At 39.5% G+C, this 17,658-nt stretch overlaps 1 protein-coding gene across 4 annotated transcripts in view; it reads right to left on the reverse strand.

Annotated features, from left to right (window-relative positions):
- col18a1a (collagen type XVIII alpha 1 chain a) overlaps nucleotides 1-17,658 on the reverse strand; it is an 87,280-nt gene that overhangs the window by 24,707 nt on the left and 44,915 nt on the right. For 3 of the 4 annotated variants that reach the window (XM_051958616.1, XM_051958615.1, XM_051958613.1), the window contains 5 exons: nucleotides 14,964-15,505; nucleotides 12,590-12,673; nucleotides 7,580-7,651; nucleotides 2,456-2,534; nucleotides 826-888 (listed from right to left, as the gene is read on the reverse strand). In XM_051958616.1, the coding sequence (XP_051814576.1) occupies nucleotides 826-888; nucleotides 2,456-2,534; nucleotides 7,580-7,651; nucleotides 12,590-12,673; nucleotides 14,964-15,505 (840 nt within the window). The remainder of the gene's footprint in view (nucleotides 1-825; nucleotides 889-2,455; nucleotides 2,535-7,579; nucleotides 7,652-12,589; nucleotides 12,674-14,963; nucleotides 15,506-17,658) is intronic. The other variant, XM_051958614.1, reaches the window with a different exon arrangement.

The following is a 17,658-nucleotide window of genomic DNA, read 5'->3' on the forward strand; positions in this document are numbered from 1 at the left end:
ACATTTCCTGCCCCCAAAAGCAGAGGAGAAAAGACGAAAAGTAAATGGCTTTTTGCTCAGAGGAGCAACAATCTCAGAGTGCATGGCTGTAATTTACAGGCCATGTAGAGGGTTCAAGGAAGGTAACTGTATACTCCTTCCCACACCTGCATGCACCACCGTCCTGACATTTATTTACTAGTGTGACCCAGTTTGACCTTACATTCTCCAACAGAATGCAGTTCGTTGGGTAGAAGTTGCATTTTTTTTAACATCGCTGACATGCGCAGAAAAAATTATGCCCACTACAAGGACATATTTTCATATTTTAGGTTAGTGGAGAAGAAGGCGAGCTGGACAAGAAAAATGGATCCCATGTACCTGAGAGGATAAGTGAGGATGGAATAAACTAATGGGACATATCATTGCATTAGTAGCCGGAGCCGATATGCAACACTAGTCATGCTTGTCCAATTCCATGTTTTGTCTTGTTTTACCAGAATGGTGCTCCCCTTTTTCTATTTTGTTTTCTGTCTTTCTTGCTTATTCCCCTCTCTGTAGACCTATTCTATTTTATATTCCCGTCTCTTTTAAAGGAATTACAGCCAGAACTGCAGAATGTTTAACCTCTATGGCCTATAAACAAACATGTCCACCACCCTGTGTGAATATGAAAAGCAATAAGTCGACGCTGTCAATTCACGCATTCCAGTGCTTGTGGTCTTTTTAAATCCATGTGAGGTCCTGCATGAGGAGTGCACATGAAGTAAGCAGGACATCCAGGCAGAGAACAGAAAAGACACCTGATGTGGATGCTTTGTCTCTTTTCAACCCCCCTTGACGCACCTGATGACCCTTGAAGTCCAGGCCTAGACTCCACAGAAACTGAAACGTGCTGGGAGTCTCTTGCTGAACACAAGAAAAACATTGTTTAGTCAAATCTCCTGGTAGGATAACAGGATTTTAAGTCCTGGATATGAAATGGATGCTTCAGGACATGAGGTCAGCCATTTTGGATCAGGATCTTGTAATGAGTGGACAACCTGCTCTACCATCTGAGCTAATCAAGTGTTAGAATTTATCATGTTTTGCTTTTTCTCCATGGTAGTAAATCTGAAATACCAATGGAGGACACTTGGAATGTCACCAATGCACCAACAGGCCACAAATAGCTGGCATGCCACAGTTTTACCTGTAAATTTAATATCTGTGAAGTCCACTGGCATAGGGGCACAAAACTGTGGTCCTCATTAGCCAAGCTGGGGATCGAACCCAGAACCTCTTTCTATACTTAGGAGTCTTGTTTTCAGATGTGCTCCCTACTGAGATACTGACATGAATCACTGCTGGACTTCATAACTTCACATTTTGTCAGCTGTGACATTGGTATTTCTAGTCAGTGCTTAAGTACCTGATCAGGAGACTATATAGTATGAAGACAGATGATGAGAATTGGGAAACCCAATAGGTTAAACATTAAGACTTAAATTTAAATGCAAAACCTCATTCGTGTTAGACGTTGTCATTGTGAGGGAGAAATGCTAGTGGATATTTTTCCATGTTTTTATATTCTTATGGAGATAAATCTTTTAGACTGACAGCAATTTTTGGGACCTCCACAAACTGTTCCACACTAGAGGGTACCATATGACACAGTAATTACATCTCCAAAAAGCTGTTTAACCCTCAGTTTGGAGGTTAAAAAAATAAATCTCCCAAAAAGTTAACAAATGCACAGCAAAACACTTAAACATTGACAGTCTGTAGAAAGGAGGAGTAGGTTTGAAAAAGTTGACTTTGTTCTCACACTAGATCCCATACATTTTTAGAAACATTATGTATTAATATAAATTTAACAATTACAGTTATCTGCATCAAAATGCATAGCACACATCTCCTAAACATGCTCAACATTATAGCTCTGGAAACATGTTTTCTGGCTGCACACATGTAGGAGTGTGTGTGTCAAAAGCAGATGGATATAGTGGAGACACCAAATCTATTTGTGTGACTGCTTTCACAAAACACAGAACATGAAATGTAATTTATATGGGCAGAAATGTCTATCAAAGAGTGGCCTTTTGGCTTCGATACTACGTTAATGAAGTTGTCCACTAGATGGAGACATGCGTCTGCAAATCTGTGTCTAACAAGCTTTGACCAGCTCAGCTTTGCATGTTAAAGGAATGTGAACTCAGCCACACCATATGCCGTCATAAAACACTTCCCCGTATACCCAACAGGTAAGCTCAGTCATGTGTCGGCATGTGGAGGTACAACATCTAATTTCCTTCTCTGAAAGTAAAATGGGAAACATTTGCTTCACAGCAACGGGTCAATACAGAGGCATCTGTAAAAACACTCTGAAGAGGGTTTGCATGAGAAAGATTTTAACTTATGGCATCCTGTCCTGTACAAAGAAAAAAAAGTATATGAAAAAATAAATAAAACGAAGTACGTGTCCATATAGACCCACCTGTTTCTCTTGCAGTGGGTACTTCCTCTGTCCTTGTCAGGGGTGGCTGCGGAATGGGGCCAGAAGATGGAGGAGTAGTCTGCAGGAAAACAGTCATACAACAGAGACAGGTACCGGTATTTATAAAAAACGCAGTGGATGATATTTACTGTAATGAGCTTGCTCTACACTTTATGGCTCCATTTCATCCCTTTACCACTCTACACTGAAAAGCCTTGAGAATGTTGCTGTGTGGGAAAGAGTTCTACTTGTTAACATTAACAATCCCAACTGAAATGACTCATGTTTCAGCACTGTTTTACCATTAATCTGCATTAATGTTTACAGATTGTGAAGCCAAACCTCTCTTTCTAGCTAACAAAACTCTTTCCCAGATCACAACAAGCCTTTTTTAAAGCATGATTGAGTCAACATGTGGCAGTAAAACCCGGGAAAACTTTTTTTTCTTCTTTTTTGTTGTTGGCAAACTCTTTTTGTTGTCAGTAATTTCATGCCTGGGCCCAACTGCAAAACTGTGCTTTATGTGCACTTTATTAAGACTGTCAAAGATCACCCCCCAGTGTAGCACACTGATCTAGCCTGCAGATGTAAAATGTCATCACAGTAACTCCTGGAGTACACAAATTGAGTTTCATTAATCAGCAGCGATGTTAAAACCACTGACAGATGAAGTAAATGACGATCATAACGGCAGCTGCAGCCTTACCACTGCAGCACATAAACTGCTCTAGTACGACTCGAAGAGCATGACAAAGAGCCCAAGATATTGATCAGGCTTTCAAACTCCTCGGATCAGAATACAGCTACCATCCACAAAACCCCACTGGATCCATTGCCCACATCCCAGTGCTACCACATCACACCCACAGAATTCCTGAGCCCATGCCCTGCTGGGTTATGGCATTTTCACAGCACAAGAGAGCCCTACACAGTTTTAAGTAGGTGTTTTTAATGCTGTGGCTAACTTCAGCACTTGTGTGGATGTGTGTCATCATCCTGTTGTTGCTGCATTTTCAATATCCTCTGCTTCTCTCAAAGTTACAAGTCAAATTCCTGCACATCAAAATAGCTTAAGTTTAAGTCTCCTTGTTAAAGCAAAACAAACCAGAGGTGTTGTAACAGATGGCTGCTCAGGTAAAAGACATCAGAATCACTGCTTCTAAGAAATGCCTTTGTTATCTGCACGTGTCAGTTGCCTGGAGATGAATACTAGTTCTTAACTGAGCAGACAGAAAGCACTGCCTTCGCTGTAAATGAAACTATGTACTATCTTTAATTTGAACATGTCCTCTTAGCTTTGACTCATCCCATATCATTGGTAGTTTTTGTCTGAGAATATTTATAGTGCAAATTATTCAAATGCAAGGATAATTCTACTCATTAAGTTTTTTTTGCCCTCTGGTAATAATAAATGTGTGAATAGGTTTTGTGGACAAAGACAAAGAGGCCAAGAAAAACACGGCAGTCTGCGGGAAGCAACAGGACATTTGGAGGGAAGGGGAGGTCACTCATGTTCCCAAAACTGCCTTTGGGTAAAGAGAAAGGAAATAATGGAAATACTCCTCCTCTGTAGCCATTCTTCACCAGCACCACACCGTGAGTGTCACCTGTGGAATTCAACAGGGGAGTGGGATGAAGAATGTAGGAAAATGGGGGGGGGCAGCTGAAGTGAAGGGACCAAGTGATGCCACTGTTGATCATTAACGAGTTTCCTCTCTGGGAAACATTCTCCCCACTGTGTTGCACAGCGCTGACTATGCTAAGAATTTGGCCAGACCACAATTGACTTTTCTAAGTTGATATATGAATTAATGTGATGAAGAATATCCCGCCTGTTCACTCCTTTAACTATCCATCATAGGCGGGGATGACGGATGGGAGGTTCACATCCTTAGAACACAGTGTTGATGGAGCTGAACCACACAACCCCCTGAATCTAAGAGCAGGTATGCAGCTCCCTCGGCGATGAACATATTCCACCTCCGCAGCAGTGCAGCTGTTTTTTTGCTGGCTTTTTTTCCAGTGTATGCCCTTTCAAGTATCACGGGGAAAACGCCTTAAAATTTGTGCATTTTTGTGGTAAAGAGAAACAGTCCAGCTGTTTATAAAATGCAGCAACCAAACTTTGACTCTTGTTGGTCTGTTGGCTCTTTTGTAACAGAAATGGAAAAAAAGAAATGATTTAAACAGAAACAATCCCAGCTTTGCTACGTCTCATTAAGATCTGGCTGCAAACAAAAAGCCAGACGGTCCATTTTTCTTAGTTCGATATCTGATATTTTTCTGCTGCCCAAAAAATAAAAAAGGCTAGTTCATCTTTGAAAGAATAACTGAGAGAATAATATAGCTAATGTAATTAGCATGTGATGCTAACAGTTATGTTTTGCTGTGGGGTTAATGAATTCCTACTCAAAATGTGTGTGTGTTATTTGGTGAGATTTGGCTGATTTAAAAGAACTGCCGCAAGGAGAAGTGCGAACATGAGGTAGAATTTATGTTTCCTGTAATAAAATTGCTTCCAAGAAAACGGAACGTTCACCATCATTTCCCCAGGACCACAGTGAGATTAATGTAGTGGAGTAATAGGTAATTACACAGCGCTAAGTTTTGTTCATTTGAATTTCTTCAGCTACACCTAATCACAACAAACTGTATTCTATTTGGCTTGTTCTGCTTCACAGATGCAAGACAAAGTTGAACAAATTGCAGTAAAAATCCAATGAGTGTCCTGTTTGATGATTTTACAGCGTGTCAGTGCTCAACAGTTGATTAATTTCAAGTCAAAATCGCAATTTCAAACTTTACGATTAGAGAATGATAAAAGTTTCAGCTTAGGATATGTGTTATGCTGCATGTCTGACCCAGTTATTAAAATGCCATACCGTATTTTACAAATTCATGCTGTCCTAATGCTTTAGATGGCATTTCATGGGGTGCTGCTGCATCACATGTATTTTATTACACAGTGAATATTGAATGACACGTAAGGATTAGTACTGTAAATGATTCATTTAGATTGTGATTAGTTTTTTCAGAATTCTGAGAAAAAAATTAAAAATTCTAAGATTAAAGACAGAACACAAACTTTAAATGCAGAATTCAGACGTTGGTCTCAGAAGTTTAAACTTTCTGAATTCAGATTTTTTTTTGTCAGACTTGAGATTTATGTCAGAATTCTGTGAAAAAAGTCAAAAATCAAAGTACTTCTTCCACAGACCTGAAGCTCAAAAACAGATCATACTGCGACTGAAATGGTGCCTTCCATATCTGGCTGAAAAATTGCAATTAAATATTTCCCTCAAACTGTTTCGTCCCAGACTGAAATATGTAAAAAATATCTTAAAGAAGTTAAACCTTAAAGCAGCCTTAACACAAAATTCAGTTAAATTGTTCACATCTAGAAATGATAAAATCTTTTATTTTATTGAATTGTTTCCGTTACTCAGAGAAAATACCCGTTTAGGTGATATGTGGCCCTTTCCTAACAAGAAAAAATAAGTAGCTGCACTCTAAGTGAAACAATCATTTGTTAGAATAATTACACTTTGGAAACATTTCATCTTTGGGCCTCTTGCTGAAGGGGACACTTCATTTCCAGCAGTGACACCGTTAAGGATGACTGACTAGCGCTGCCATCTATCACCGCGAATTCCAGAATGACAAAATGGAAAGTCTTACTTGCAGCTCTCCCTCTCTAGCTTGTCTTTGCCTCAACTTGCCTTAATTGCACTGGTTGGACAATTGTGCGAGGTGTAAGTTATACTTTGTGTGAACAGATCATCGCCAGATGGAAAAACATTGGCAGGCATAGCATTAAATGCCAGCTGTTGTCTTTTACATTACATTGCATATTACATGATGCTAATGAATGCCTACTGAACAGACGGAAAAATCCCCTTGTAAAAGCAGCGTAGCATCCAGGCAGACTAAGTAATGATGAAGAGACTTCCGACTTGAAGTACCGACCTTGCCCTCCCCGCCTTTCCTCAACTTTCTTTCCACCTCTGTCAGTTCCTGCACACACAGTTGATTGAGAAACCAGTCAGAATAACAAAGCCCTAAGGTGAGGAGGGGGTCTCCGACTTGGATCAGATCAAGTCCAAATTGCCATCTGGTTTTTCTAACTCTCTACTATAATTGTGAGTGGGTGTGGATTCGTGCACGGCGCATGGTGCAGGGTGGAGGCTAGTGCAGCCTGCGTGGCTATCTTCTGAGGATGGGAAGATGTGAGTGGGTGTCTGTGGAATCTGACTGAGTGAGTGTGAGAGAGACAGAAAGCAGACAGAAGAAGACAGACAGACAAATGGACTTAGAGATAGAGAGAGCAAGAAATAGAGAGATGAAGAAAGTCACCAAAAGATAGTAGCAGATGTAGAGAACAAGGTGAAGTATGAGGAACCAGAGTGGCACGGCATTAAGGGATGCAAATGAGTGGAAATGTGAAAAACAGAGATAAAAAGAGAGAATGATTTCTGGATAGGTTTGCAAGATCTGTTTCTTCCTCACTATTTGGACAGCGATTAGCAAAGATGATATTAAACTGGATTAAATCTCTTTAGAAAAAGCGTGTTTTGACTCAGCAAGGTCATTTCCTTTCCAAGAGGAAACTCTTTATGTTCAAGTCTTTGTCTCCAAATGTATAAGACAGAAGCAGCTCAATTTCCAGACATCAACTCAGCAGTTTTTAATCCTTCTTGAGCCATGAGTATTCACTCACTTATACCGAGTAACCTGAGACATCAGAGGTATATCCAACGCTGGATGACTCCGTTTGCAGAGGCACGGTCTGCTGTTAATAATCCTTGTCAATCAATAATATACGCCTGACTTGACCAGCTGTGTGAATCCTCCTCAGCCAGCAAAGTGCTCCTCATTCACTCTCCTTCTCAAAGTCTTGTACGCCTTTTACCTACGATGTTCCAGCAGTGAATGTTCCAAGGCAATTTCCAGAAGGAAAACAGCAGAGGCATTACGTTCACAACACAATATATCAAGAGGAGCAAATTAGCTGCTCAGAACAGTGCCATTATCAATGGCACATCATTTAACAAAGCTGATAAATTAGGAGGATGAAGCTCTGTGGAAAATAAAAAAGCTCAATAATACACAAAAGTTGTTCCATACCGTCCATCTGTGTGTCTCCATGTCTGGTTTTTGTAGTCTGGTTTCCTCAAAGCCACTTCCATCTCCTGAAGCCTGAGGAGACCAATCACACATGTTACATTTCCTTTTATGAGGAAACAAGATGTTAATCTTAGTTTTATTCATTGCTTTGACAATTGTAGACCTCACTTTGTAATGTGTATGTTGTCCTTACACCATGGGCCCGCAACCACTTAACTTGAATTGTTGGTTAAATTTCAGTCAGCTTCAGTGATTTAATGCTAGTTTTCATGTATACAAATAATAAATCTGACCTCTATGCCATTTGTGCCCCGTTGAACAGAATCAGTGGCGTCTTTTATTGCCTGCATTGGCCTTACTACTGTAAATCCGTTTTTTTTTATGCTTCCTTCTTGGCCCAGTCACTCACAAAACTTAGATTTTGATCTTTTTGAGCCTTCTACCTTAAATTACAGTGAACATGATGCGATTTAAATTGTCAGAACTGTGTCTCAGCAGAAATGACATTAGCTCATATGTGTATATATTTGTTGTGTCAGTTTACTGTAAACAGACCTAGTACAGTAAGCCCCTATGAAATTCCACTTTTTTGGTGCATTGGTATCTTTAATGCCATCCCTAAAGTAGAAAACAGCTGTTAGGTTGTTGTTTTAGATAAAAGCACATCCTGAAATGTGAAACCTGTGATTTTCCCATCTAATCCTGACAACATCTAAAGATTCGATGACACCAAGCTGTGAAGTCTAAACTTTATTCCGTCAGTAAGGACATGGTTTTAGTGACGTGAGTGAACAGCAGAACAGCTGTGAATGTTTTACTAAATAACAGCTAAGACTGCCGGCGGACTGCAGTGAGGCACCTGTGATTGTATGTGGGTGGTCAGCGGTGAAAAGACTCTTATTTGTTACAGATTTACTGTTGGTTGTAGGTGATGTAACATAGTGGACTAAGCTAACAGCATCCAATAAAATGTCATCACTTATCATCACTTACTGTAGGGCAGTTTTGCCATAATATTACTATTCATTCCAATTTTTCGAAACTAATTATTTTCTGTACCTCTAAAAAACGGGAGTTGATTTAAATTTAAGAATAAATTTGAACAGATCTGATGGTTCACCAAGCTACTCCTGTCAAGGTTTGTGTTCTTGTACACACACATGTTGCTTACAACAAGAACAGCACCAAGTTCACAAAAGTTCACAATCAGAATTCTTAATTATATTGGAAATTACACACGTGGACAAAATTGTTGGTACCCCTTAGTTAAAGAAGGAAAAACCCACAATTCTCACTGAAATCACTTGAAACTCACAAAAGTAACAATAAATAAAAATTTATTGAAAATTAAATAATCAAAAACAGCCATTACTTTTGAATTGTTGATTAACATAATTATTTAAAAAAACAAACTAATGAAACAGGCCTGGACAAAAATGATGGTACCTCTATAAAAGATTGAAAACTATTTGACCAGAGTGACATGATTAACTCAGGTGTGTCATTTAATTGACATCACAGGTGTTTCCAAACTCATAATCAGTCAGTCTGCCTATTTAAAGGGAGACAAGTAGTCACCCTGCTGTTTGGTGAAAAGGTGTGTATCACACTGAACATGGACAACAGAAAGCGAAGGAGAGAATTGTCCCAGGACATCCGAAAAAAAATTATAGACAAACATCTTAAAGGTAAAGGCTATAAGACCATCTCTAAACAGCTTGAAGTTCCTGTGACAACAGTGGCTCATATTATTCAGAAGTTCAAGACCCACGGGACAGTAGCCAACCTCCCTGGACGTGGCCGCAAGAGGAAAATTGATGACAAATTGAAGAGACGGATCGTTGGAATTGTATCCAAAGAGCCCAGAGCAACCTCCAAAGAAATTAAAGGTGAACTCCAAGGCCAAGGTACATCAGTGTCAGATCGCACCATTCGTCGTTGTTTGAGCCAAAGTGGACTTCATGGGAGACGACCAAGGAGGACACCACTGCTGAAAAAAACTCATAAAAAAGCGAGACTGGAATTTGCAAAAATGCATGTTGACAAGCCACAAAGCTTCTGGGAGAATGTCCTTTGGACAGATGAGACCAAACTGGAGCTTTTTGGTAAGGCACATCAACTCTATGTTCATAGACTCAAAAACCAAGCATACGGAGAAAAGAACACTGTCCCTACGGTGAAACATGGAGGAGGCTCAGTAATGTTTTGGGGCTGCTTTGCTGCATCTGGCACAGGGTGTCTTGAAAGTGTGCAAGGTACGATGAAATCTGAAGACTATCAAGGCATTCTGGAGAGAAATGTGCTGCCTAGTGTCAGAAAGCTTGGTCTCAGTCGCAGGTCATGGGTCTTCCAACAGGACAACGATCCAAAACACACAGCCAAAAACACCCAAGAATGGCGGAGAGAAAAGCGTTGGACTATTCTAAAGTGGCCTTCTATGAGCCCAGATCTGAATCCCATTGAACATATGTGGAAGGAGCTGAAACATGCCATTTGGAGAAGACACCCATCAAACCTGAGACAACTGGAGCTGTTTGCTCATGAGGAGTGGGCCAAAATACCTGTTGACAGCTGCAGAACGCTCAATGACAAATACAGAAATCGTTTAATTGCAGTGATTGCCTCATAAGGTTGTGCAACAAAATATTAAGGTATGGGTACCATCATTTTTGTCCAGCCCTATTTCATTAGTTTGTTTTTTTAAATAATTATGTTAATCAACAATTCAAAAGTGATGGCTGATTTTGATTATTTAATTTTCAATAAATTTTTATTTTTGTTACTTTTGTGAGTTTCAAGTGATTTCAGTGAGAATTGTGGGTTTTTCCTTCTTTAACTGAGGGGTACCAACAATTTTGTCCACGTGTGTATTTCAGACAGTGGGAGACAAAAATGGGGTTCTCATATCAAGCAGTGATTTTGCTAACTGAAATATCATGTGCAGCTGGGACCAAAGATGATTTTTAAGTGGCTGACATGCTTTCAACTGATTATTTTTGTGTCGAGCTAACTATTCCAAATATAGTATGATAAGATGATACACAAAGATATGTAAACAAATTGCGATTTTATTATATGTAATCGTAAAACAGCAGCTGCTTGGTGACACTTTAGTGTCTGTTTACGTCGTCTTTAACAAGCAAAGAATGTTGTTTTGTGGAGTAAGAGCCCAAAATTGCACAAACATGTGGACTATCCAAGCACATCATGCAAGAAGCTTGTACATTTCATCAGTATCTGCAGCACTGAGAAACTTTAATTTGAAGGAATGAGAGACCATGTAACAGACTTTTGACATTTTGTCTCATCATGGTAGAGAAAACACAGGTGGAATTAAAGACTGTTTATTTCCGTCAGGTGTCCCAGTAAGTCAGGAGAGTGAACCAGTACACACTAAAATAAGGACCTCCCCTAAGTGGAGAGCTGCCATCACTAACACACCTGTGTTATTCTTACTGTGACAATCAGAATGTCAGCATAAAAAAGGTTGCTCCAGCATTCAGTTCTCTTCAATACACCCAGAGATACAGGGAGAATCAGCCATAAATGTAAAAGAAAAAGAAATAAAAAACATGTAGCAGAATCAGCTGCTTTTCAGCTTGAGAACAGCAGCAGTTTTTTAGTGGACAGAACAGGATTCAAGAAAACTGATCACTTCCCAACCTGTAATATGCAAACACACTAATGTTTCAACACTACTGTGTCTTCATCAGAGTCAAAGTGGACAAAGATGATACAATAAGATGTATTAAGTCTAAACTAAGTGTGTAATTGTCATTGGATGATGGGTTGAACAGAGTTTCAAATCTATTTGGATGATAAATCCAAGGGTGGGGGTTTCTAAAGTGAATGTCTAAGTGCCACAGCCCCTACACCATGTCAGAAATAAAGTAACACAGACTTCCCTTTAGAGAATCTGTCAAATGTGACTGTGAAATGTAACATGGAATATGCAATTGGCCAACATTATGTACAGACTAACAGCATCTCTGCTGCATCATTAAAGTTCTGGGGTGTAGAAAAAAATATTCCTTCTCCTCAAGATGCCCACAGTGAGGCATAACGGGTCCACACTTGAAGCACAATTAAGCACAGTTATACATTTGGCACAAATAAAGAACTGAATTAGTCATATTTCTTCTAAGTTGTCCCACATATTAGATGCATACTCATACTGTATTATAGTACTTTTATCGCACTTTTATAAGTCTCTGTTCTTGTGGTTTGTCTCTGTCATGTTAGCCCTCTGGCATAAATAAACTGAAGTTTCCTTTGAGTTGTCATATTTACTGATGTATTAAGAGAGCTGGGTACCGTGTAAACCACCTGGACTTGCTGTCAAGTTTTCTCAGCGGATTCTGATGATATTGCAACAAACCATCCATAGATGTCCATGATTACGAGACAATAGACATACCGTTTTGAAACAGAATATCCACGTTCCTAGACAAATAAACTGCATTCTGGCTCAAATCAACATATCTTTACCATTCATTTTACAGTTTTGCAGTCACTTTTCAGGTGACCAATCCGATATTTGATGGGGTGGGACATATCACTTATAAATGTTGCGAAAAGGTCGTATTTTAACCTAAACCATCACGGAGCCTAACCAATCAGTTTGGTGCTGATACTTAACCAGTGTTTGAAAACCAAAAGTAAACAACGTAAAACAAAGTGAAAGTCAAGTCTAATAAAAACAATAATGCAGTCTCCTAGGTCGGAGATTTGTTGCTGACTTATACTTGCTAATGATTAAACTCACACACAGTTTAATCTCTACACTTTCACTCTAATTTTTTATAGACTTAGTAAGCCTACAGTGCTTTTTCAACACTGTGAAAAGATTCTTTGCTAATAATCAATTTGACTGAAGTATGTTCACAATCCTCTCATCAAACGCCCTTTGATGCTTTTGAAATAAGGTATTTATATTCTTCGGCAGGGATATTCCAGCTATTCAGTCGCATGCAGTCACTTATCTCCTAAATGGGATAAGTTGTCACTCACCATATCTGAGTCGTCTTCATCCTCTTCACAGTGCCTCTCTGCAGCACGGGGGTCTCCCACCACCCTCAGCTCACCGATCACACCCTGGTGCAAACATGTACATGGTGTTTTGATGTTTGATGATACATATAATCATGACAGAACAGCACTTGTTTTCACACACATACACACACACACAAGATGTATCCAAGTGTGGATGCTAATCTCTGAACTCAGTGCTTGGGTTCTGGTAATATTTCTCAGGGAATTCCCCATTTCCACAAAATCAGAGGGGCTATTGATGTCTCCAGTTTTAGCCTCCGCCTGTGAAGTGCCACTATCTCTGCCTCGAATGCACGATCTGATACATGTTCCCACACAGGATACTCACACAGATAGCATGAATGCTATCTTCCTGCCTATCAAAGGGCCATTAGCCGTATGCAGAGGTGGTCTCTGTGCTGCTGAGTTATTTGAAGTTGACTCTTCAGGACACGTTTATGTCCTGAGAAAAATGTCAAATGGGTTTTTAAGAGGACTTTTGAAGATAAATAGCTCTTTGACATGTTAACCCTGTCTCTGAGGAGACTTTTAATGGGTGTGCTCAAGTTGCACAGGCCTTCTCACTAACTCCTCGTTACAACGTTTAGCTGACATGCTAAAGCCTTTTTATATGTGTTATGATCATATTTTTTCCTCAAATTGCTTTAGATCTTCATAATAAATCTTAGATTCTATTCACAAGAAGGACTAAAGTGTCAGCACAGAATGTTTTTAGTCATGAATAATAAGAAAAAAACAAATGCTATTTCAGGCTGGAATGTCCATTTTTATAAATACATAATGTAAATATTTAGATGTTCAGAGAAGCTCGCCAAGTCTTGATTTGATTAGGAAGATTAAATTCACAAGACCCTGGGAGCTTAGGACCATGTTAGGGTCAACAAATAGCACGCGGCCAACAAGTCCTGACATAAGAAACATGGTTAGATTCCTTTTGTTTATGCAGTTTAGAAAACTTTGTGGTGGGATGTTTCTGGCAAAATATCCAACCACAAGGAGATACTTCAGATGTGCTAGTGCAGAGATAAAGGAAGGCCTGTGATGTGCAGCAGGGTTACATAGTGGTTTTAAACTAAATAAGCAGCTGTCTTCAAACACAGTAATAAAAAAGATTAAGATAAGTGTTGCAGCGGAGAAAGGAAGAGAGAGATGATGTTTCAGCAGAGTAAAAGCTAAAGACTCCGTTTCAAGGCTTGAGTCAGATGGGACAGAGCTATTTGCCATCTCAATAAATGTAGTAGTATAATTGCCTGTCTTCTTCCGTTTTTCATGTAATAGTGTGACTAAAAGATGCTTTCAGGAGATGACTATGGGAAGCGCTGCCTTTTTTCACAATCCTAACGATTTAAAGATAGTCAAAAACCCCTACAGCTTTATGACTTCAGGGTCTTAATACCATCCTGTTAGCAGAATTAGTGTACATAAGTGTTTATTTAAGCAACAAAACTCTAAAGATCCCATTATAGCAAAGTTTTACTAGCTGTGGTGACAGTTGTGTATGTCCACTGACATTATTGCCATTATATGTCTGTAAAAACTATCATCTAACCAACGGTTGAATTCAGACAGAAAAAGCCTCTTCTGTGTATTATTTTCAGAGAGAGAGAAATAAAAAATACTTCATCACTAAGAGGTGGTTCTCCACTTCAAAGGGAAATTAAAGGTCTTTTAAAGTGTAATTTAGAAAGCAATTAATATTCTGTATTTTGTACCTAGGTTTTTAATTGTAATGATTACTAAAGAGTCCAAAAAAGTGTTAAATAGCTGTCTGTTCTTCATCTATTAAAATAATTGAATGCACAGAGGCAGAATGAACAATTACTGCTGACTGTACATTTTTGCTTGGATCTTTTCTCCTTATGCGTAGCCATGGTTGAACTGCTATAAACTTTAACAGCAGTTGTTGTAGTCAGCTGCTGAGATTTACACCAGACAAATAACTGACATTAATTACACCATCACTGTGAGGTCTTCCACTTATTAGCAGGCCTGCAGAAAGAGGATGGAGGGTCATTTAGACATTTATGTTATGGTTTCGAGCAGGCCAATTTGAGCAATTAGATCACATGAGAGTTATCCAGCCAAAGTGTTTCACATGACGACTAGAGCAAATCAAAACACAAACTGTTCCAAAGCTTCATGAGGGAGGGATCTTGTCTCATCAAAGTTGATGTTAGTTGCAGTAAGAAGTAGTTGGAGAATGTTGGAGGCCCATTTCTTTCTATGGCATAAGAAGCATTCCTTCATCTCTTTTATAAGCTTGCAAAATGAATACGATATAGGTTCCAGTGTTATATATGATGTCAAAAACAGTCAAAGCCTGTATACGCACCAGGAACTTCTCAGGATCAGCTCCTCCAGCTTGTCCGACAAAGACTCCAGCACCACCCTCCAGCTCCATCTCATCTGGAGACCTCTCAATGCGCATCACCTGAGGCTCTGTGTCACAGTTGAGGTAGAACATCACCTTGTCATCCCTCACAGAAATAGCAAACCTGGTCCAGGTGTCCCTCAAGGAGGGCACAAGGAACTTAGCTGCCTCGTAGGACTGCTGTGAGTCGGGCTCCGTGTAGTATAAGATGACATTCTGGTTGCCGCCCTGCACGGGTGACAGTTTAACACCCACATACATGATCTGCTGTAAGGCATCTGTGACGGAGAAGATGACACCACCCCTGTCGGAGGTGGGTTTCAGGTGGAAGATGAGGGCAAAGTCCCGGTAGAAGGGGCTTGGGAGGTGAGCGCGTGCCAGCTGGCCCGTGTTGGCATTTGGGCCAAAGACGTAAGCAGGTGTGTTGTCTGGTGCATAGACTCGGACGATCTCACTTGGAGGAGGATCCCCAATCAGCTGCAGCAGGGAAACTCCACTGTCTTCTAGAGAAGGAGAGAAACAAGACGTCAGGATACAACATGTTTAAAACATAGCTGATGTTAGAAGGGAGGGCAGCATGGCAGCATGTTAGACCAGGAGCTAGTAGGCTGTTGGTTGGTGACAAAATGTAAATGTTTGACATGGATGCAGGAGCATCTGCTGTCACTTCTATAAGAAATTAGCATTATTGACCATATGGTTCTTTGTAAAGTAATGTATGTCATGGAAAATTACCACAACTTCTTCCACCAAACTACAAGCTTTTGTTTCCACAGGCTTGGGAAAAGCAATTTGCCTCTCGGGACTACAAACAAACAAGCAACTAAAATATGGGAAAGTTTATTAAATCTATCCAAAACATCTGCAAAAAAGGCAAACCAAGGGGCGTATGAGAGTATGAAAAGCAGATCACTTTCACAGACGTTGTCAGATCTGTGTACGAAAGAGAAGACCTTTGAACACCAACCTTCAGTTCCTAAACTGAAGGGAGACCTACAGGCGTAGTATGACATGAGACTCTGGTTGACTGATGTAGCTCTTATAGTATCTGAGGACTTTATACTTAAATATGTGCAATTTCATAATGTATACTTACTGTAAGTTAAGAAAAGTAAAATTCATTTTTAAGAAAAAAGCTCTAATATTTTGTTCTGTTTACGTTGTCATTTTTCATTTTGTACAGACCAGACAACATTGACTCATCATTAAAACTATCAACAGATTGATCGCTAATGAAAATAAGTATAAAATTATCAGTTGTAACCCTAATTCACAGCAATGCATCTTCAAAGCCTTTATACTTTTGACAATCTGTTGATTTTGTGCAAGATTCACAAATATTTTCTGACTACTAAATCTGTTTGAAAAGTCTAATTTGATTACTGTAGGCATAATACACAGCAACCTACAATTAAAACCACTATGGCACCAACAAGCTGTCATAAATATGAGTCTGTATGTGTCTGAGGGGAATCTTTTTTAGTCTATGGTGTTGCATTTACCTGTTATTTTGGCAGCTAGCAGGAAAAGTAAGGCTTTAAAATTTGTAAGTCATTTTGCACTTAAATTAGAATCATGAGTGAATCATTTTGCACTTAAAGTAGAATCATTAGTGAATCATTTTGCACTTAAAGTGCAAAATGATTCACTAATTTTGAAAACCTTAATTTAGCTACCAACTGGGAAACAGATGAATGTCTATGCATCACATTCTTGAAGACACGCAAAACTCTTCCAACTAGTGTGACATCTGCTAAATGTCACTGCTTGAGGGCACATAGGGACCAACAGCTGGGCCTCCAGCATATCTCTGCTCACGAATCCATCGCCCTGGGTGACTCTGGCAAAATCAGTGCATATTAATTGGATGTTTTTAGGAAATGCAAGGGACACAAAGAGCAACGTGTATTCACTCACAATACCCAGTATTCAGATTTTCTGGTACCAGGATCAAACTTGAAAATAAACTTTTCCGGCTTGATCAAAAATAATGTTTCCTTGTGTTAGAAGAAGAACCACAAAGATTACTGTTTTTGGAGGACACGTGATATTTTTTGGTGCTTTGAAGAAATGCTTTGGTTTACCTCCTGGTGACTAATGAATGAGTTCTATTGCTCAGTTCAAAGCCTCCCCACTGCCTGAGTGCAGGAGATCAGTGGGGTCGGCAGTTGGATTTGTTGAGAGCTTAAACACACGAGGTGTTTAGCTGAACCGGAGACCCTGCTATCTGCTGTACAACCATAAACACCAGTGTGAATATTCTGTGTGCTGTCTGAGGACTAAAGATGCTTTCATTTGGATCTGAGCTCACAGAGAGCCCAGTCAAGCTGTAACAGGACAGCAATAAAAATGCATTCCATTATGCAGTTCCTCTGTGCACCAGACATTTCTAAAGATGTTTGATCAGTGAGTGGATTGTTATGCACTAATTTAATCATAAATTAGTGGTATATAACTGTCAAAAATACAAACCAAATCTGGAAAATTAGTGGCAGAGATGTCAAAAAGTTTGTGCTAAACACTCTCTTAGTTGGCTTCATTCACATTCACCCTTGAGTCAGATGTAAAACAAAACAAAAAAAATCGAAGGACATGCATATAATATAGTCTATTTGAGGACAAGCAAGGAAGAAGTCACATCAAAAGAGGACAGCTG

Source organism: Acanthochromis polyacanthus, chromosome 14 (assembly GCF_021347895.1).
Source record: "Acanthochromis polyacanthus isolate Apoly-LR-REF ecotype Palm Island chromosome 14, KAUST_Apoly_ChrSc, whole genome shotgun sequence".
NCBI classification, from domain to species: Eukaryota; Metazoa; Chordata; class Actinopteri; family Pomacentridae; genus Acanthochromis; species Acanthochromis polyacanthus.